Source organism: Pleurodeles waltl, chromosome 3_1 (assembly GCF_031143425.1).
Source record: "Pleurodeles waltl isolate 20211129_DDA chromosome 3_1, aPleWal1.hap1.20221129, whole genome shotgun sequence".
Classification (NCBI taxonomy): Eukaryota; Metazoa; Chordata; class Amphibia; order Caudata; family Salamandridae; genus Pleurodeles; species Pleurodeles waltl.
The window spans coordinates 283,439,334-283,462,085 of NC_090440.1; the positions used below are offsets into that span (position 1 = coordinate 283,439,334).

A 22,752-nucleotide genomic window follows, 5' to 3' on the forward strand; every position below is an offset into this window, starting at 1 on the left:
AAATGCACAAGCGTGCCCCCTCCCCCGCGCCCCCTCCAGCAAAGACTAGTTTTGCCGTGATCCCAAGCATGGATCCTAGTTGGGGTGTAATACCAGGAGGAGGCTACTTTATAGGCTGTCTCTGTACCTGCTGAGTTCTAAGCTGTGTGGTGTGCCCTATAAAAAAACACTCTCCCACTCATCCTCCGAGAGCTCCCTCCCCAGTTCCTTCTCCCATCTCAATTGACCCTTAGTCTTGGGTGGGCGGACCTCCCCCCACAAGAGGACATAGAGCTCAGAAACCACGCGCTTACAGCCCTTTTTCATTTGAATCTACTTTTCAAACAGTGTTAACGGTCTATCTATTAACATCCTATTGGCTGGAAGCATGGTCCAGTATCTTATTTGGTAGTACATCATCCTGTCCGCCTAAGTTAGGCCATATTGTTCCCTCAGCTGATCAAAGGGGATAACCCCTTGCTCATCGAAGAGATATCCCACCCTTTTACAACCCCCCTCATACCACTGATGCAATGCTTCAGTCTGTAGGCCCGGACCAAAATCGGGGTTCGCTCCCAGGGGAGTCATTGGGGACGGGAAAGTCGTCAAACCCACCCTGCTAGCTACCCGGTCCCACACTCTCATCGAGACCTCCGTAACCGGGGATATATACAAGCCCTGCGTCCTGTGCCGACGCTTGAGCCAGGGTTCCTTCCATATGTGAGAGCCAGCCACTGCCTGATCCATAAAATACCAATGCTTCTCAGAGGACGGTCGGCTCCACTCCAAGAGGAAACGCAACTGTGCTGCTTGGAAGTATCGAAGGAGGCATGGAACCGCTAACCCCCCCCTCCCTCTTAGGGCGATACAGGACCTGCTGCGATAACCGCGCCGCCTTCCCTTCCCATATAAATCGTAGAATAGCCGCCTGGAGGGTCGCTATCGTTCGCGGTGGGGGCGCTAGTGGAAGCACCTGGAACAGATAAAGTATATGAGGTAGGGTGGTCATCTTCACTGCCGCAACCCTGGCCCACCAGGACAATTTAAGTTTCCCCCACGTATCTAGATCCCGCTGCACCTCCTGGGTTAGTTTCGCATAGTTCAATGTCGCTGTGCGGGCGACTGGAGAGCCCAGCTCGCTCCCCAAGTATGGAAGCCCCGAAGAGGTCCATGTAAAGTGGAATCGTGCCCTCAAGTCTCTTTCATGTTCCACACTGATAAACTTGCACATAGCCTGCGATTTAAGCATGTTCATTCGGAACCCCGAGACCCGTCCAAACTCCTCTAAAGCGCCTATTAGCGCTGGTAGCGAGGTCATCGGCTCCGCCAGAGTAAGGATGACATCGTCCGCGTATAGCGATATGAAATGTTCATCACCCCCAAACTTCACGCCCGTGATCTGAGGGTTGTCCCGAAGCATCTGCGCCATAGGCTCCATTTAGAGCGCGAACAGGAGGGGCGAAAGCAGACACCCCTGCCTGGTTCCTCTTTGGACGGCGAACGGCAAAGAAAGTGTCCCATTAACTCGAACCGCCACCCAAGGCGCCTGATAAATACAACGGATCCACGCCATGAAGCCCGTACCAAGTCCGAAGCGTTCGAGCACCTTGAACAGGTATGGCCAATGAACCCTGTCGAATGCCTTTTCAGCGTCGATAGATAGGAAGAGCGCCGCCCTACGGGAGCGTTCGGTTTTATCCAAGAGGTGAAGCAATCGCTTGGTATTATCGCTACACTGCCTATGTGGAATAAATCCCGCTTGGTCAGGATCGACAAGCCCCGGCATATAATAGTTGAGGCGGTGTGCCAAAATGCCAGTGAACAATTTGGCATCAATATTCAGGAGGGAGATCGGTCTGTATGAGGCGCATTCCTCAGGATCCTTTCCCGGTTTCCGGATAACCACGATAGTAGCGTCTAACATACTAGGCGTAAGAACACCCGTTAGGCGAAAGGAATTAAAGAGTCGCACAAGAATGGGGACAAGTTCCGCGCAGAAGGATTTATAAAAAAAAACGCAGAGAAACCATCGGGCCAGGTGACTTCCCGGGCTGCAGCCGAGCGATCGCTGATATAACCTCCTCTGCCCTTATAGGTTGATCTAACGCGGTAGCCTCTCTTTCAGATAAAGGAGTAATTGCTATGCCCTCTAAGAAAGATTCCGAAGTTGAGGCACCGGGCTCCTCAGCCCTGTATAGCTTGTGATAGAATTCTGCAAAAGCCTGCGCAATTTGGTCGCTCGTGCGTGCTTCTGTCCCAGAAGGGAGTCGCACCATTTTTATCATTGACGCTGCACACTGCGCTCTCAACCTATGTGCCAGTATCTTCCCGCACTTGTTACTTCCCACGTAATATTTTTGTTTAAGGCGGACTACCGCGTACTCTGCCCTGTCCCAGTCCAACCTCCTCAGCTGCTTTTGCACCTTCTCAAGCTCTCGCCATATTCTAGGAGCACCGGTGTGTTTATGTGAACGCTCTAACACCCTCACTCGCTGCACCAGGTCCCCCCTGAGTCAACTCCTTGCCTTATTGTCCCTAGAAGAGAGCAACATCACCTCTCCCCTCAAGACTGCCTTCAGTGCCTCCCACAGTATTTCAATGCTAATTGACCCATCATCGTTAAAGCTAAGATAATCTGTTATTGCCCTTCGGATAGCCTCTACCGTCGCGCCATTCTGAAGCATCGAATCCCTAAATCTCCATACCGGTGTACTAACCCTCTCCATGTCCGCATGGATCTCAACTGTAACCGGGGCATGATCTGACAGGGCCCGCGACTCAATCGCTGAATCTCTATCCCTGGGGAGGAGCTCCTGGGATGCCAGGAAAAGGTCCAACCTAGCGTATGTTTTGGTTGCTGCTGAGTAAAAAGAGTAGTCCCTCAGCGAGGGGTGTGCACTCCTCCACACATCCACCAGACCACATTCACTCAACCACTGCCGCTCTGCATCCGACAGAGATCCTGTCTGCCCATACCGATGGCCTGAGCAATCTAGGTCCCCATCCATTACCAGGTTAAAATCGCCCCCCAGCAATATAGCACCATCAGGAGACTGGAGCAGCAGAGTCAAAGACTGTCTTAGGAAGGTTTCTTGCTGGGAATTAGGTGCGTATAAGGAACCAATCGTAAAGGAAAACCCTCCTAGTCTAAGCCTCATGGCCAGAAGCTTCCCTGGAACCTCATGCAATCTTGATATAACTTACCCCGGAAATGAGCGTGATAAAAGTATCGCCACCCCTGCATGTTTGGATGGCAGCGAGGACCAGAACTGCCTGTGGAACCATATAGAGCGCATACGATAGGTATCTTTGAAAACAAGGTGCGTCTCCTGCAAGAGACATATATGGCTCCCGGATCTCTCTAACGCTGATAAGATGGCTAGCCGCTTGGTAGGGTTATTGAGCGCCCTAACATTTAAACTTATACATTTAATGGTCATAGCCTATACTAAAAAGAGAAAGCAGAAGAGGCAGGAGCACAACAGGGGACCCCCCTATATTAATACCTAGACCCCCTAGAGAACACAGGCCTGAGGGTGTCTCTACAAAGAGCCAGCATCGCAGGGAAACCCAACAACAGACAACCAGTAAGCACAACAGGTGCATAAAACACAGAAGTCCTCGGTCGTCCATCCTCACGTGGTGCAATCTGAATGGGGCAATATATCCAACCATGTCGGGTAACCAGGTTCACTGCCCCCGCCACCCCGACTCTCTCCGTCAGACAGCACATTGTTAGCAATGCGGCCGATAACAATCCCGAGCGCCCCCGGGTGTCCACACTAGGTTGAGGTTCCTGCGGCCACACTGTTCAAAGCGGCTTCTCTCTCCGATCTCAGCTCTGAGGCTGTCGGGCGCTGAAGCCTCCTTTTCTTCTCTTTTCTCCGCCACCGGGGAGGGGCCCCGGCCGGCAGGGCCGCCCCCTCGCTCGCCTCCCGGGCAACATCCTCCAGACCCAGGACACGGCTAGCTTCCAAAACGGATTTCACCTGTCGGAGCTGCCCCTCCCAGCGGAAGACCAGGCGGAATGGATGGCCCCAAGAATAGGACACATTGTGCTCTCTCAAATGATCTGTAATCGGACTGAATTCTCTCCGCCTCTGCAGAGTCCGCATAGATAGGTCATGGAATAGCTGAAGTTCATGACCACGAAAGCGTACAGTCTGGAGGCTGCGGGCCCGCTGTAGAATCTTTTCTTTGAGGACAAAATTGTGGAGGCAGGCTAAAATGTCTGGAGGACAGTCTCCAGGGCCCCTGGCGCGCCCAACTCGATGTACCCGGTCCAAGACTACCTCCTGCGGTTCATCTGTGCCAAGCAGGGAGCGAAACAGATCCACCACGTAGCCCCCAATGTCCTCCTTTTCAGCCCCAACTGGGGCCCCTCTAATACAGATATTTTGTCGCCTCGAGCGATTTTCCAAATCCTCTACTGCCATCTGGAGGAGGTCCTGCTGCTCTCGGAGGCGGACTACCTCCTGTTGCAGGCCCGCAACCTCTTCACCGCAAGGGATCTCACTGTCCTCTAGCTGCGATACACGTTCACCCAAGGAGGTAATCTCTCCTCGTAGCTCCTTCACTTCCCGTGAGATGTCCCTACGCAGCTCTTGGATATCGCCCCGGAGCGACTCAAACAGGGAGGACAGAAAGCCCTTCGTAACAGGAGAACTCTCCTCTGGATCCGTCTCCACCCGACCCTCCAAGGCCCTCGTCTCAGGTAAGTCTTCCGCCGCAGTCTCGGATGTCGAGCGCGCCCCTGCCAGCATGTCCCTCACTGAGCGCTCACGTTTGGCTTTTGATGTCGCCATGGTGCGCCGGCCTGATCTCACTTCGCCGGTTCAATCCCGTAGGGCCATCAGGGTTTCTGTCCGAGACCGATCAGAACATGCCACGACCAGGCCCAGCCACAGCAGCCACCACCTGCAGATATCCGCTCCTGCCGCCTTCTCCCAATGAAATGCAGGACCACGCTTGTAATGAATTTAAATGTGGAGTAAAGCAGTTCAAAGGTCAGGCAACTGGGCCCCTACCTTCCACTGGGGCCCCACACTGCACAGGGCCCCACTCTGAGGTGCCAGATCAAGGAGGCCCCACCTGCAGCCCACGGTCCAATGGAGCGTGCGGGAACGCCCCTCTCCTCAGGGCGCCGAAGTAATCAGGCGCCGGGTCCTGCGGCGAAAACCAGCTGCTCCGGGGCCCAGAATGAGCCCCTGGGCCCCCCAGTCCATGTAAGAAAGTCCAGGAGGGCCGCCGGGGAAGGGGCCGTCCCGTGGCCCAGGCCGCCTAGTGCGCCGCTCCAGGGCCAGGGCCAGGGCCAGGGCCAGGGCCAGGGCCAGGGCCAGGGCCAGGGCCAGGGCCAGGGCCAGGGCCAGGGCCAGGGCCAGGGCCAGGGCCAGGGCCAGGGCCAGGGCCAGGGCCAGGGCCAGGGCCAGGGCCAGGGCCAGGGCCAGGGCCGGAGGCAGCTTCTCCCGCGGGAGCGGCGCGGCCCGAATCCGACCGCTGCCGAACCGCACTAGACCCCCGGGGGGGCCTCACGATACGGGGGGAGCCTCCAGGCTTGCCCCTAACGGGCCGCAAAGCACTTTTCTTGGCCTATGCGTCGGAGCGCTTACAAACACGTCTTAGCGCTCCGCCATCTTGGACACGTCCCCCAGTCGGATGGTTTTAAAACAGTTTAACTGCAGTTTTCTTTTACTCTGCAAGTCAACCAACTTACTCTCATATAAACACTATTGCTTCGTTGAGGTGCACATTTCAACCAGGAAGGGGGGGCATGGTCTGTTAGGCAGGTGCAACTGTGCATCATTTTGTTAATTTACTCTTGCTATACGAAGTCAGAAGCACACAGAAACAAAGCAACGACCAGAATGTGAGTGGCTGCTGTGTGCAGTGCTTGTGTCGTATCTCGCAATTTGTAAGCGCAAAAGGAATCCTACTGTCTATTTTTATTTTGAGATAAAATATAGTCCCAAATGGCAGTTTTGCATGTCATGTAATTTAGCATAAATTTGCATATTATTTTATGAAATTCTGAATAATTATGCAGAAGCAAAGTATGATAATTTTGCACACTACTAGTCATGAGATCCAAGTGTTGCAGGTCAACCTTGGCCTTCAATCTGGGCCTGTTTTATGGGAAAGCAATTCTAGACAGTTGCTTAGTGTGCCCGCAGTATCATCAAAAATGGATCTATTACCAGAGGAGAGAGAAGAAAAAACATCCCTTTGCATTAGGCGCTAAAATTTATTGCAGCAGCACTGGCTCTAGCCTGAGATCTAGTCACTTTGATAAAGCAGTCAGTCAGTCAAATTATGTTAATGTCAGATTAACACATCCTTAAAAACACTATCATAAAAAAAACATAAAAGATACAATATATAAACAACTTTAGGATTAGCAGCTTTTGGTACACCTTGGCACAGTTGGCCATAAGTTAGGTTGCAGCACGTAGTAATACATTGAGAGACCCATCTACCGAGTCATTATAGGCCCCATAACTTTTCTGGATTTGTATTAATGGCTTAAGGTATTACCACTTCTCAAAACTTCATGTGGGGTACCACAAACATTAAATGTATTCTGATCCACCACAACCTGGAGATAATTGTCAGAACAATTGCAGGCCCTTGGGGTCACAGCAGCATAATTATTGTTGCTATTCATATAAAACACGACACAAAGTGTACATTAATAAAAATGCAAAGTGGCCAATACAAAGGCCAGTACGTTCTTAAGTTGTACATCCAGGCCTAGAAGGCCGATATTAAGACCCACCCTCACTTTGTTAGCATGAGTTTTACACTATATCCCAATTAAAATTGCCTTGAAATCTTGAAATAGGCGCAACATGTAGATGACGCAGAGTATACTCTTAAAAGCGATATTGCATCTACAACAGGGGCCTGCTGATTGGCAGCATGAAAAGTCAGTGTTGCCATCAAACTATGTAGAGATGTCAAATGCTTAGCAGTACATCCATATAAGCAATGTGTTGGTACAAGAAGATCTCAATACAACAAAAGTGCAGAGGTGGGTAGACGCTACCCCACTAAGTGTGTGCAAAGTATGCAGTTCAGTATAAATTGCTTAACCAACGGATAGGGCGTTACGTCCTATAGACCACATCAACCCTAGACATTTTGCAATGGCACAAGCATAAAAAGGGTCTAGGATCAGATTGTAAAATTGTCATGACCGTAGTGCGGTTTCTTGTGCCTAACATTTGGCAAACCGGCCTGACCTAGGGCTGCCTTGGATGCATATAGGCCGTGCAAACAAACAATACATGGGCAATATTTTCTTTGTGTCTTTTACAGCTCGGGCAAGTCGGACAGGACTCATAGTGAAGACCATTTTAAGGTAAATGACTTGAGTGGCAAAGAGCCTATCCTGAATTGGATATATATGGGGCCTGATTTAGAAGTCAGAGCATGGGTTACTCCGTCATACCGGTGAGGGACATCCTGTCTGCCGAAATCTACATCCCATAGGATAGAATGGGATTTAAATTTCAGCTGACTGGATATACCGTCACCGTTGTGACAGAGTAACCCATCTGCCAACTTCTAAATCAGGCCCATAGTTTCCTATCAAGGGGATTGGTAATGCTGTCCAGGTAATTTTCCTACAGGGGACTTGACTTGAACCGCACAAAATTCATAGGAGTCCCTTTGGTATTGTTAACAAACGTTTTGCGCCACCCAATGCCAGTACAGCTTCTTGATTTAATCTTTGAATGAAAACTTCTTGAAAGATGCAGACTCCCAATAGCTCAGCAGGCCCAAGGAAGACAGCACCTTTCTGACGTTTTACACCACTCAATTTTATGGAATCTATCTAGCCTAATTAGGTCCTCAAATGCTTCTGCATAATTGGCTAATTTAGGGGTAGTTGTAAGTATTCACCAATACAATAGTAGTCTAATCCCCGCCTTGTCGGCGATAAAGCAGTCATAATTTGTGGCAGGCTGTGAGTCTTGGGCAAAAACAGAGGTGATAATACTGCACCCAGAAATACTGCTACCAAAGGCACGGAAATTACCAGGCACCTTACTACTACTCCAATATGAGTTTTTCTCCTCGAAAAGGGGAGCACCGATTACCACACATTTCTTTCTTTATTTGAAGATATTTCCCTAGATATATTATGACTGTTTGTTGCAGGTGGAAAGTCTCAAGAGAATAACCATAGAAGGCAGGGTTATCCCTGCAAAAAGCATAATCCTTATTCCGCCTTCTACTTCTCATGGAGTGGATTGGGATTTACAAGTACCGTGTTTATCACCAACTGTAAAACCATATGATTACTGCACTGACAGCTGTCTTGCTCCTTGTGCTTCTGCTATCAGAAGCACAAATCACATAATGCTACATGGGAAGAAAAGTCTGAAGATCCGAAAAGATACGCCAAAGAGAAAAGACGTTTTACAATTCACCGTCTTGACCTGTAATTAGATGAGCATACATTGCTAAGGATCTCCAATGTGCGAACCTATTCAAACTTCAATCTAATGTCAGGGCTAACCCACTGGAAACAAAGTAAGGAGTTCTGAACAAAAGCATTTCACAAATAAATTACTTCTAATGATACTAACCCTTCTTTTAGGTAATTGTAGAGAATCTGCTTTGCTGTTTCCTCATTAGTTTGCTGTGCCAGTTGTTGCTGTCCCTTTAACAGATCAGGAGTGGCCTAAAACATAATGTTACAGTTTAGTAAAATGGTCGTGCCAATATTACACCGGATTAAAAAATAAGCATATAATGAAAGTAATGTATTTTGTGTTGTAATTTATGGTAACAAGCCCATAAACAAATGTATAGAAAGCATTAACGAAGCTGTTTATAGCACAGTTTTACATCAAAAGGATAATAAATATAATACAAAGATTTGTAAAAGAGAACATTTACAGAGTCAAAACTATAAGATTAAAACATATTGTCAAACAACGGCCTTGAATTACAAAGTAAATTGCATTTGGGCTTGTTTGCACTAACTATCCAGAAATAACTTAGGGTGAAAAAATTTCCCAAAATAAATCTGGGTAAAGTGTATCGTTTTGTACTCAATTTACTCCTTTTGCTCATAATTTAGCAGTCTGCATCTTTTTGCTCCAGTTTTATCCTAGACGTATGCTGACAACACAACTCTGCCTTTGCCACACACCTATAATTTCCTCCAATGGGTCAGGAACCTCTTGGTTGATCCCTCTCCACCATTCTGCTTCCTCTCTGAAATTCCAAGATCTTCTCTGCCCAATTGTTGTTTCCACCTTCTGCTGCTTCGCTGGCAAAAAACAGCATGGCCTAACGTGACTTGACTGTTGCAACTAAGATAGGCTTGTTTTAGAATTTGTTTTCCCTGGCTGGGAAGTGCGAGGCTATTAAGGCCCTTTCTGATTGGTTTACACCTGCCGGTGGTAAGACATGCACGGGAGACCGATGGATTCCTGCAGGCACAAATAATGCACAACTGGGATCTGCTACTATCCATTTTGTTGTGAGTCACTTCCCATCCTGGCTGCTCCTGGTCCAGCTACTTTCCTTCTTCCTTTTATGAGAAGTGAAGCATAGCTTGACTATTTTGAATGCCAGTGAGTCCACTCACAGCCAGATAACACCACAAGGCAGTACTAAAAGCCAATCACTTCACACTGAAAAAGAAGACTGTGCGACTATCCCAATCACTAAACCGCCACCCCCCCCCCCCCCCCCCCCCATTCCCTACCCCAGCCCAAAGTGCAGTATATCTATATTATTGTGAATTCTAGTACTAGCTTATGGCAGGAAAGAGTTAAACAAGTGTTCCTAATACATCCAATGGGATCAGTGTACTTCTCAGGAAATGCATTAGAGTTTTTCACATGCTTATTTTTGGTTAGTTCCACCTAAAAGTGAATACTATTGCCCAATTAAATTCACTTAAATACTAAATAATCAATTCTCTTTGTGAAAGAAAATGTAACAAATTCACTCAAATACTAAATAATCAATTTCCTTTGTGAAAGAAAATGTAACGGAATTTCCCGTTGGTCATCATTTAAAAAAGAATTACTGCAGAGTAACGTCCAAGAGGGTCTCTAGTGAAACAACCTATGTATTAAAATGACCACAACATAAAAAAAAGACACAGTAGAACGAGGGGGACGTGGTTATTTGGATTGTTGTACAATAGTGTCATTTCAACAGTATGTAACATTACTTCTTAAATATGGGTAGTACAAAACGTTTGCCATTTTGAAAATTGTATTTGCCAGGAAGTAAGTTACTTGGAAAAATAACCCATCAATTTCTAATCATCATATTGCTTCATTAATAACCCTCCTAATTATTACATGTTTAATGCTCCTGTCCCAGAGCTAGCATGTCATCGTATTTATTTATTTGAAGTTTTGGATTGTGCCCAGACTCGGAGTGCCAGAGGCGAGAGTGCTTAAACAAAAAGCCAATACATATACATCTTTTTTCAAACTTACAGTGGGCTTAGGGAAATGACTACAATTGTAGGCTACGGATTCTGCTCAGTTTAAAGTTCCATGAGGCAGTAGTGCTGTTTAATTATGGTCTCCCTCCTCATAAGGTTTAGTGCCTTCCATTCCAATAATGCTGGCCCGCACCTAAGATGGCCACGCAGGTCCTAAGGTGCCCTCTCCCAGAACTTATTAGTAGCATACATGGACTACCACTTCAGTGTTGGAAAAGAGGATGGCCACATCATGCGCAAGTGTTTACGAAAATTTAAGGTGTCCCCTGTGTTGGGCAAGCGCCTGGATTAAATCTATTTCACCTGAACCACGCAGGAGTTACGTTTTCCAAAATAACTCAGACTATTACACATACAGCTGCTCAGGTGCCATATAGTAGACTGCGTGAGAAAAAAGAATGAGCTGGAACTGGTTATCGCCCCTCTTAATGTCCTCACCTCGAAAACTCTGCAGGCGACGGAAGCATTGTTTGACTGCTTCTTCTTCTGTGCATGAATTACTACCAGCACTTATTAAAAACTTTTGCCACTGAATGGAAGGGCAGACAAGTATGGCTAATTAGAGAGTTGGACTGCAAGAGAGGCGACAATCAGTTAAGAGTGGTTCCTTCCACCATCTGTCTCCCTTCCTTCATGCCCCTCTCAGCGTCGGCCCATCACACCTCAATTGTTCTACATGATGATAGAGATGGTCAGCTGCACGTCAACATGGAAAGAGTGTCACGGACACAAACTCAACTGCTTTTTATTTACGACACCTGTTGTACAGAATTTTATTTTATAATTTAATGGGCAGAATTATATTGCATATAGTAATTTTATATTACCTCAATACTGAACTGAAAAATAAGTGTTCAGGGAAGAAATTGCATGCTAGCCTAGCAAAAGGTAGAAAAAAAACAAACAACGGAAGCTTCAACCAGTAATCCATGTGTAACCACGACTGAGCCTCAATGTCTCAATTAGGGATTTTATCTCACATCATTTTCTCTCAACAGGCGTAGATTCGACTAAATTTCTTCCTGTGGGGTGTTTGTTAACTAACAGTAAAAAAAAAACTCCAGCATCTAGCCCCAAGATGGTCCGCATGTCCATTTTATTCTGGACTCTTAACTCGAACATCCAACTGTGAACCACTGGCATTTATACACAATTCCTTAACGTTTTAATAAGAGACATGCAAATTGCAAGGAGTGGAGGTGCGCAGCATTCTAGAAAAAAGCACACTAAGTGAAAATGATAACGGTGAGAATGTCTACTAGTGAAACCTTTGCAAACTCGAAACTGAGGGACCAACTCCTGTGTTGGATACTTTGTTTCTTCTGCAAGCGCTCTGACAAGAACTGTTGATACTTTAATATGCTCCCCAAAAAAGCAGGTGTGTCTAAAACATTCGACAGTTAATCGAAAAATAGCCTAAGGGATCAACCCAATTCAAACCTTAAATTAGCTGAGAAGCCCTGCGATACGTTGCCTTTCTTCATTTTTTTAAAGGGTACCCCATCACATTATGAAATGATCCAAATATAAAATACATACTAGGCTAAACCAGTAAACTTACACAATTATTCGGTGCAAAAGGCAGGATCAATTTGATGGTATGTCTACAGTTATGAATTTCAAGGAAGATATTGGCTTTTGAGCGAAGTAATCGGTGAACACCATGCTTAATGCCTGAAAACGAGCCAATCCTAAATCTCCTCCTACTGGTATTGATAACTTGTTAATCACCATTGCCCCCACAGCAGGTGGGGATGGTTCTCGATTAAAATGTTAGCTCTAGGAATAAGCCTAAACAGAATTAAAATGGATACTTCTGTTCTCAACCATCTTGTTTTCTCCTGCCTACCCATATAAATTATAACGGGCTTGCTCCCATTGTGATTAAGAAGGCTTCTTCAAGGTCAGTAGTTTGGATTCATAAAGGGTAATGTTCCATTTGCAATAAGGAGCTAGTTTCTTCACCTAAAGCCTTCTGGGTTGTTTGTGTGGATTTCTCTGATCTGGGGCATGGCGTCAGATGCTCGCCCTCTCAACTGCAGCACCATTTTTCAAATTCACTCTTATTTTTCAATAGTGCCACAAGCAATATTATAGTCAGATGAGGAGTTTTGAGCGGCAAACATCTTGCACTCTTCAAATAATGGTGGGATAAGAACAGCAACACATACTCTTCAATTTTTATATATGAACAATTCTCCTTTTGTCGCCATTGCTGTGGCTGTTTTCTAAAGCAAAGTATGTTTTATTTGGGTCTATATGTTGTTGTCTAATTGAGGAGTATCAATGTTATTCTTTTATTAGGCTGTGATCAGCGTTAATTTCTGTAATGTTCAAATTGGCTTAATTGGCCAGTGTTTTCCTGCAGAGTAGATCTTGTATCTGACTTTTTGGGACCCTCCCTATGGCTCCTTGCGTTATCACTTTTCTTGTTCCATCTTCAAATCACTATAAAGAAACACTATTTATCTGTATAGTTAGGGAAAAGGTAATGGCTGAAGCCTGTGTCAACAGATTGGCTGAAAGACATCATAGGGACAAATTCCATGGTTCCCAATACACAGCTAGCGAGGGCTGCATTTAGAAATGTCTGTACATGCCCTGACCCAGGTAAAATTTGAGAGCTCGCATTTTTTACCTTCTAACAGCGCAACACCTAAGCCCTCATCACGACTTCAGCGGACGGAAATGCCCATCCACCGAAGCCGTGCGCTCCGAAAACCACCAGTGCGGTGACCTGACTGCGAGGGCCATTAAGAGTTACCCGATGGGTCGGCGGGCGGGGAAACAGAGTTTCTGCAGGGGCCTTTCCTCTGTTTTTAGGATTCAGCCATAGATGCTGGTGCTGCAGGAAGAAACCCAGAGACCAACAGAATGAAACATGGGAACAATGACTTCTAATGATGATCACCTTGGCTAATGAAACATTTTTGTGTGAGCTAGCTGATTCGTCTGTTTCATGAGGGATTTGAAATAGAGGCCATACTCTCATTTAAACAGTTATCACAACTAGCAACACTCCTGCTTCAAGCTCACATTATACTACTGACCCTTCTCCTAAACAAAACAACACTACCACTAACACACCTTTTCTAAAATGCTCGATCACTCTCAAAAAACAAGCACCACATCTACGACCTGCTCACAGACACACAACCTGACTTACTATTCATAACTGAATCCTGGTTGGGAGATGACATGGCCCCAGTGTTGCATGAAGCCGTTCCTCCAGGCTATCAAGCCATCACACAAAACCGTATAGGCAAGAGAGGAGGTGGACTAGCTATTATAGTCAAACAGGCATTGAGCCGCAGTAAAACAGACAACATCTCCATACAAGGTTGTAAAGCCCTCCTTACCAGATGCCACCCTACTCCAACTTCCTCCTGTAACTTTCTCTTCCTTTACAGACCTCCACCTAACAACTCCACATTCCCAGATGCTTTTCTAGACACAGTCTCAAACCTTATTACACTATACTCCAACCTATGCATTCTTGGGGATCTATACATTTGGTTTGACAAACCCAATTTGCCCCATCCAAAAGCTATCACCACTGGCCTAGTCGCATTGAACCTACATCAGATTGTACACAATCACACACACACATCGCTGGTCACATCCTAGGTGTCATTTTTGCTAAGCCTGAACTATTTACTATTCATAGCATCACGCCAATCACTTGGTCAGACGACCATTTGATAACTTTCCGACATACAACTCCACAAATCAACACACCCCACAACTACTTACATACATACATACACCTATCGACCATGGAGAAAACTCAATTTGGATGACTTAGAAACACAACTAACAGCCAACACAGATCTAGATACAATTAATTATGTGCCACAACTTTATGAGTGGCTACAGGAAGCTTTTGATATCCTAAAACCATTCAGAAAAACTAAACACAACAAAAGAAAACCAACACCTTGGAGAAACACAGAACTTATAAAGATAAAGCAACAAATCAGAAAGTTGCAGCGGACCTGGCTCAAAACAAACAACAGTCAAGACAAACTGCAGCTACACAAACTTAACAGGATATACAAATCATCAATCAAAAAAGCTAAAAAAAGGTACTACTCAGACAGAATTCAAAATGCTCAATCTACAACCAAGGAATTTTATCAAACTTTCAATGAATTTCGAAAACCGACATGCATGGAAGGAAGTTATCCCACTACTCAAGATTTCACAAACAAATTGGCAACTCACTACACAACCAAGGCAGACACATTGGACTCCTATTTAAAACAGAAGAAAAACATCAGCACCAACCCCTTTCCTAAAATACCCTCATAGAATAAACCAACCCAACCTCTACAGTCCTTCAAACAAATATCCCAGGATGAATTTATGGATTTGGTCAAAGCAAGCAGACCTTCTGGTTGCCCTTCTGACCCTTGCCCACCACAAATCTTCAAGAACATTCTTCTATCTACCTCTGCTGCCACACCTGTAAGAAGAATCATCAACAACTCTTTAACTTCAGGAACTTTTCCTGTAGACCTGAAAAAGGCATACATACGACCTTTATTAAGGAAAACAAACCTAGACCCGCAAGACCCCAACAACTACAGACCAATCACAAATGGACCTTTCCTGGGCAAATTGATAGAAAGAGCAGCATTCGCCCAGATGTCACAATTCATTGAAGACAATTCTATACTTTCAGACTTCCAAACTAGATTCAGCCCAGGAAGAAGCACTGAATCGGCACTCATAGCAATCTGGGATGATCTTAAAAACACAGTCGACCGAAATGAAGTTGCTGCACTACTTCTCTTGGACCTCTCAGCTGCCTTTGACATGGTTGACCATGACACCCTAATTCAAAGAATCCACGAAGCCGGCATACAAGGGATTGCTCTCAACTGGATACTTCCTATCTTCAAAAAAGATCTAATATCATCCACTCGCCCCCCTTCTCGTCCGAACCCTACCTCACAAAAGCAGGGGTCCCCCAAGGATCAATCATCTCACCTTTGCTTTTCAACATCTACATGATATCTTTACCAGAACTGATCAATGATTTCCATCTCACATGCTACAACTATGGAGATGACACACAAATACTACTTGAATTAGAATGCCCCAAAAACATTGAAAACTCACAAATCTTCAGTTGCCTCAGAGCCGTTGATCAGTGGATGACATGGAGCCATCTCAAACTAAATACCTCCAAAACTAAAATACTCATATGTGGTGAATTGAAAAATTATGACCCTCTGTGCGTCTGGCCTGACGATCTCGGACCACCTCCTCAATTATCCAAGGAAGTTAAAAACCTAGGAATCACAATGGATTCCAAGTTAACTATGAATAAAATAAACTTCGGTTAATGGTTGAATCAAGGGTATTAGGACAAACCATCTCAGATAATATTCAAATACACTGCTGTTAAATAGCAATTACATCTCTTATCTCTAAAATGGCAATCCCCCATAAACTTGAGTTCCCTCAAGAGCCACACCAGTTTTTAATCCCCAAGCTTGCTCTCTGTGGAAGCTTTAATGGCCTCTTATTCAGCTCATTATTACCAGGGACAAGGACTCGAATGTGACAGCAAATCACCATGCAATAGAAGGACGGTGAGGCAGCAGGAGTGGTAACCTAGGGGAAAGAAGTGTACGACTGCCTTTGCATCTCCATTTACAATAGTCACATGGATTTTGGCTGCTTGGTTTCATTTCTTAAATGCAGTGTGCAATGCTCTAGTCACTCAGGAAATTAAGAATTGAGGTCCAGGGTAAGGTGCTTTGGTTAGAGCTGCTGACCCCCTGTTTTCCACTATTTTCCTGTCACTGACCATGCGAGGTGCAGCATACCGGCACAAGGCAAGGCATCTTGGCATATTTGAGCATACTCCTGGCAAATATGGAGAAAAACAAGAACTAATGAGTAACATCATCCTTAGTGATGTGCACAGAATTTGACAGGGAGGGAGCAATTTGATTGCCATGAACCTTTTGTCTGGGGACACACCTACTTTGGAGGTTAAAATGCATAATAATCAACTACTTATTAGCAAAACATGCTGCATCAATCATTACAAAACATACTACATGACATGCACACTCAAATCAGTACCACTGCCCACGCTCCTAAACTAAGAACTTATGAATACAAGACATCTTCCCTACAAAAGGATGCATATATAGAACCAAACTGCTTGGCAATTACGGGCACTCAACAGCAGATGTCACCACTAGCTACTTGACATAATTATGCCTGACACTGGGCACATTTGACAAGAACATATGAAACTGACCTAATAAAGCCCTTGCTATTCAAACCCACTAAACGTCTTTAGACACCACCCTTCCGAATTTTATAAGAGAAATATAAAGCACTTGACCTCCCCCATCTGAAGTGCTGAAAGCTAGAACAGTTGTCATCCTTAAACCATGTAAAGGCCCCATAAGTCTAAAAGTTGTAGATCAATATCCTTGCTGAACGCAGATCTTTAAATCTTGGCAAAAATACTACCCAAAACGGATCCACCCCATTTTACTACAGGCTTACCAAGTTGGTTTTGTACTGATCCTTTCTGCAGCAGCCCACCTCAGAATCTTATACAGTTTCTTACATGTACGCAAAGACCAGGCTCAGCAAATAGCAATTTCATGGGACAGTGTGAAGGCCTTTCGCCAGATAGACCATGGGTACCTATACAGGACACTGGAAAGAATGAGTATAGGTCAACGCTTTCTCTCCAAAATCAGAGGTTCTATAGCAATCCTATTGCATTTGTAACATGCCATGGCCATCCCTCACAACCCTTCCCCATCACCAGAGGAATGAGGTAAGGGTGACCCCTGACATCTCTTCATTTTAGCCCTCAAAGCCATTAGGCCACACACCCAGACATAAAAGGAATTAACACTCCAGCTGGGGAAGTTAAAGATCTGCTGTAAGAGGACGATATATTGTCAACCTTATTGGACCCGGCTGCATCTATCACACACCTCACATGTCTAGTTCCAGATTGTTTAAAATATTCCAGCTTCTGCATTAACTGAGGGACGTGTGAAGCCTTACCGTTGACTAAAACAGAAACAGAAGTATTACTGGGACCTCACCAATTTAAATGGAAGGCACCCAAACTCAAATGCCTAGAAATTGTGATAAATATCAGGCTAAGGAGAGTAAGAGAAGACAAATCTGAAGCCATTAACACTGAAAATAACCTGAGACATGTCACAATGGTAAGCCCTGAACTTGTCCTTTTGGGTTGATCGAAAATTATCAAGATGAATGTTGCACCCCAGGTAAACAACGTATTCAGTATACTGCCCTTCGTGGCTCCTAAAACATTGATACGGGAATTGACAAACACGATAAAACTCTTCATGCAGGGAGAGAAAAGGCCTTGAATGAAAATGGACAAATTATAAGTGAGCATGGTAAGTGGTGGCCTACGGTTACCAAACATGGAAATGTAATGGATGTCATTCTACCTGGTCTCCACTGACAGACATGAGTCACAATAACCTCGAAAAACCAAGATGGCTGGTCACAGAAGATAAAAACGTAGGTGGATTAGAGGGAATCAGTATGGTATATCTTAAAGATAAAAAAACTTATTATGGAATCCCACCCAAGCCAGAAGCCATAAACTGGGTCTGGTAAAAGGCACACCCCTTACCCACACTCATTCTGCATTACACATAGGGGTTTATATATCAGGTAATAAAGTAATCAGGATGGGAAACGGAGAACCCATATGCATAATGCTCAAGGTCAGGGTTATACATACAATAGATCAGCTACTGACTGAGATGTGGCTGTTGACATTTCCTGAGGCCGAAACCTACTTCAACCTTGAAATGAATAACTCCTGGAAATACCGACAACTGCTAGGCTGTCTCCACACAACCCTTCCTAAGGGTATGGGTAACTTTTAAAGGGGTGGTATCCAGAGTATACAACACTCTTATAGGCAAGACTTGCTCAACCATCGCCACTTTACAACATCACATTTGGTGGTCAGATGGACTGCAACTTGAATATACTGGCAAGGATTGGGTGGGACACCTCGATACATATGCCAAGCACACTGGAGAAGCCAGACTGAAACTGGTATACTACAAACTAATCCGTAGTCAGCACTGATCACCCTACAAACTAGTAAAAGTAGAGTGATCACTCTCCTGCCTCTGCTGCAGATGTAATCAGCCAGATGGAAACATATATTAGATATTGCCTTGGAATGCCTTATTCTAAAAATGTACTGGGAGTGGATATGGAGAATCAGATATTGCAGGAGAGATGGCTAGGCCAGCAGCTCTTTTACATGATGTAGTCACTCCTGGAAATTACACAGCAGAGGTCACTGTGGTTCGTTACTGCCCAGCAGAGGACATAATGTGAATTCTGAGCTACTGGAACATGGTATATGTTTCGAAAGCAGAAGACTAGATACAAGAAATGCATCAGATAGTTATTTATCAATGATTAATATATAACCTCAATGACAAATTAGACATTTTTGAGACGGTCTACAAATGTTTCCTCTGTAGAGGAAATGATCTCTGAAGAAAAGACTAACTTTGTTTAAATATCTAAATATATAGTCGCTAGCCAGAGGAAGACAGCAGACTAGGAATCCCAGCGTAGGACAGGGTAATTCACATGAATAGACTCCATGGTGTATGGACAATGGAGTCTAGTTCACCACACATTAGAAGCACCATTTGTAGTCATTGGCAGACTGCATTGATAAATGTTGTAATGAAGGGTAAGGAGATGGGGGGGGAGGCAAGACGGGGAGGGACAAAAGAAAAGAGGACAGGATAAACTAAAGGATATATACAAATACCACAGAACATCATCATTATTGTTGCATCTGCAGCAATAGCTCAGAATGGCATTGACTAGTTGGGTTCCGTGAACAGAAAGATTGTATTGTTTGGATTGAAAACTCAATAAACATTAATATCAAAACGTTTACTATTGAAAGTGTTTCAATGTCATACTTATGACGAATGTGCCTACTTAAGTGAGGAATAACAAGGGATATGAAAGCATGATTTATAAGGAAAGAGCTCTCCTGAGTAGAACTACACAATCCATAAGAGAACGTGGCACAACTACAGGATATTAAAAAGCATTCTGGTATAGAGAACAGTGTGTAGCACTCTGCTTAAAAATGTAAAGCCGAAGCTGGCACTGGTAGGGATTCAATGGTTCACAGGAGTTTCCCTTCACTGCAGTTTGTACCCTTCTGTTGTGAAATAACATTCACATTACATAACTTTATCCAGACTTAGTATCTTCATGTCACTGATTAGGAGCATAGCTGACTGTGGAGGAGTGCGGTTATTTATGTTGCAGGCAGCCTGATTTCGCGGTGGAGAATCATCAGTACGTTGAACATCACACAAACTTTCCATTGGTGATATTTAAGTTAAATATACTAGCATCAGAATGGGAGAGGGCTGGGCAATTGTTACATCCCAAAAATATACAGTCCTCACCAAACCATTTTATGCATTCTTGATTTTTTAGCTATGTATAAATTGTAAGCACACTAAACATTGTAAGGATAATATGCATTGCTGTGTACGACTATTCTAAGGGGCATGCACGCTTAGAGAAGCATAACGATCTGCCTGAGTTAGTGGAGAAGTTTAATGTATCATTCAGCACTGGAGGAATTAAGATACCAAACACATTTTTAGCTATTCCTGAAAACCTCTCATGGTATCAGCAGAGAGAAGTATTTGAAGCCTGCATTGATGCAGCTGGTGGGTGACATTAACAGAAAAGCAAAACAAGCATTTGCAATGCAACGGGTCTTGCATTTCTCCGAGTTCGAGCTATTAGCAGATGTAAATTCCCAACTGGACTTTTCTTGCCTCATTAAATGGAAAATAAACGAGCGCGATCGTGCTGCTAAAGAAGTAAGATCGCACTGCGAAAAAAAGAGAAAAAGTAGTCCACAAACCGGACGGAAAACAGCATGCCTCCTATGTTTTCAGTACTTGGTCGCTGCGCTCGAGGAGGACTAAACACCAGAAAAGGCATGACGTATGCATGCCTTCCACTAATGAAATCAAGCACGTTTTAAAAGGCAAGCCCATGAACCAATGAAAGACACTGACGTGACATGGGCGGGGGCTCCAAGCCCTTTTCTAATTACTACAGCGTCTCACAAGCGATACGCATGCGCAAGCGCGCGCTACGCAGGCTCGACCCCAAAAATGTCCTCAGTAAAACAATGCTTGGGTACAGAAGGCTACCAGGTATTAAAACATTTATCTTCTATGTTAATAGAAGAAAACGAAGATGAAGTAGGTTCATTCAACACAGCAATAAGTCTTTTGGATGGAAATTATGGAAAAGGAATTAATAAAGGAGTAGCAAGGATTAGGTTTCTAAAAGATGTTCAACTGAGAGGAGAACCTATTGACATTTTTGTAGCAGCACTGAGATCTCTAGAATCCAACACAATTATAAATAATTTCATAATTAAATTAGAGGTAAACTTTTTCATAGAATAAATAGTCAAACGTCAAAATAAAAAGTACTGCTTGCAAACGATTTAACTTTAGAGAAATGGATAGAAATTGCCTTCACATCTGAAACCTCTTTGCAGGGAATAAGATAACTATCACATAAGGAAGTGGCCAAAACAAATGTTGAAGAAGTAAAACAAGGAATGGTTTCTGGTGTCGTCAAACACTGAAATTGTAACGAAAAAAGGGTCAAAATATAAGGGTGATAGGAACTTTGTGAACTGGAAAGCCACGTTGACAGATCAATTGTGAACTGCTATAGATCAAATTTGTAGTAAATGGTATGGGGCATTATGCACATAAAAGTTCTAATTTTCCCAGAGTCCGGTTAAGGAAACTAGGGGACAGGATATTTCTGAAGAATTCATTTTATAGGTTATTGAAGTAGGGAACACAAGGTTGGTCCCTGCTGCACCGGTAAGATTGTGAATAAAGATATAAAGGTGTTTGTGGAATTAGGTTATCGAAATAGGTCTGTAGATGGTGACAATTATAAAATTATAATTATAATTATAATTTATTTAGGGGTATCACTTTAGATTTAATTGACATCAGACGGTTGAGTTATGGCAATAAACCCAAAAATGTACTAAAATATTTTGAGATCAATTTAGAATTTAATGGTCAAAAGATACAAGTGAACGCTTACACATGTATTAGGGTAGCCACAACACATTAAAATGTGATCCAACTCATACCCATTAGTTGTTCGTCGATAAGGAAGTGTTTAAGATGCTGGAAGGTGTTGATGCCGGTACCAAGAGGGAGAAAATGTCCCCCAAGGTTTTGGGAACTCAATAATATAATTAAACACAACGTGCACAAGATCATCCAAGGGTGCACAAAGTATGGAGTGAACTCACATAGTAAGGAGCGAACCAATGTCTGTCTGAAATGATTTGAAAAAGGAGCTGGATAGGATAAATAGAGGTCAGAGATATAATTGAGGACATAATTGGAAATAGTAAATGAGTATCATAAATGATGCCAGTAATGTGGGTCAAAGGGCTGCTTAACTTCAGGAAAGGGATGACTAATTGAGAAACACTGTGCATCCAGAACCATTTTGATATGCTGAAAAAAATATTCTACTACTGAAAGAGAGCCCCTAGCATGCTGGTGGGTTATCGTGTTGGCACTCAGTTTACTGTTTGCACTGATCATTGTCCACATGTGAGTTTATTTAAAACAAAGAGAATGGCTAGGTGGCGATTCGAGTTGTTAGAATTTAATTAACAGGTAGAGTTTGTTTCAGGTGCTACAAACAAACTGACAGAGTATGTTTAAGGGTTGTCCATAAAGGTGAAGGGAGAGAAAATTATTGACGAATATACCAAGAAATCTACATCTGTGTCAGAAATATCTGGTGTGGGTATCCCAAAAGAAGAATGGACCGAAGGGTTGGAGGAGGACTGGGTATGCATGAAAACTGCAGAGTATAGAACTGCTGCTTGGCCTGAAAAGACTAATTTGGAAGAGGAGTTGGCACCATACTTTGCAGAATTGAATGGCATATCCTAGTTTGATGGTATTTTGTACAGAGGAGCGCTAGTGGTGATACTGCAGTGTTTATGAGACAGGATTTTGTTGATGGCCCACAAAGGTTATCCAGGGATGAGTGTTACAGGGAGAAGAATCAGAACAGATTTCTGGTGGTCGTGACTGGACCATTCTTTTGCAAAACAAATCGATGAGATTCCTGTTGGCATAGGAAAGAAAATATTTAGTTATTCCTGGCCTTAGCAGCTTCATTGAGGTTTGCTACTG

General features: G+C 44.1%; 1 protein-coding gene across 1 annotated transcript in view; it reads right to left on the minus strand.

Moving 5' to 3' along the window:
- Nucleotides 1-22,752, minus strand: part of CGNL1 (cingulin like 1) — a 485,508-nt gene that overhangs the window by 288,011 nt on the left and 174,745 nt on the right. Inside the window, exon 3 of the mRNA XM_069222401.1 lies at nucleotides 8,571-8,665. Coding sequence (XP_069078502.1) covers nucleotides 8,571-8,665 — 95 coding nt within the window. The remainder of the gene's footprint in view (nucleotides 1-8,570; nucleotides 8,666-22,752) is intronic.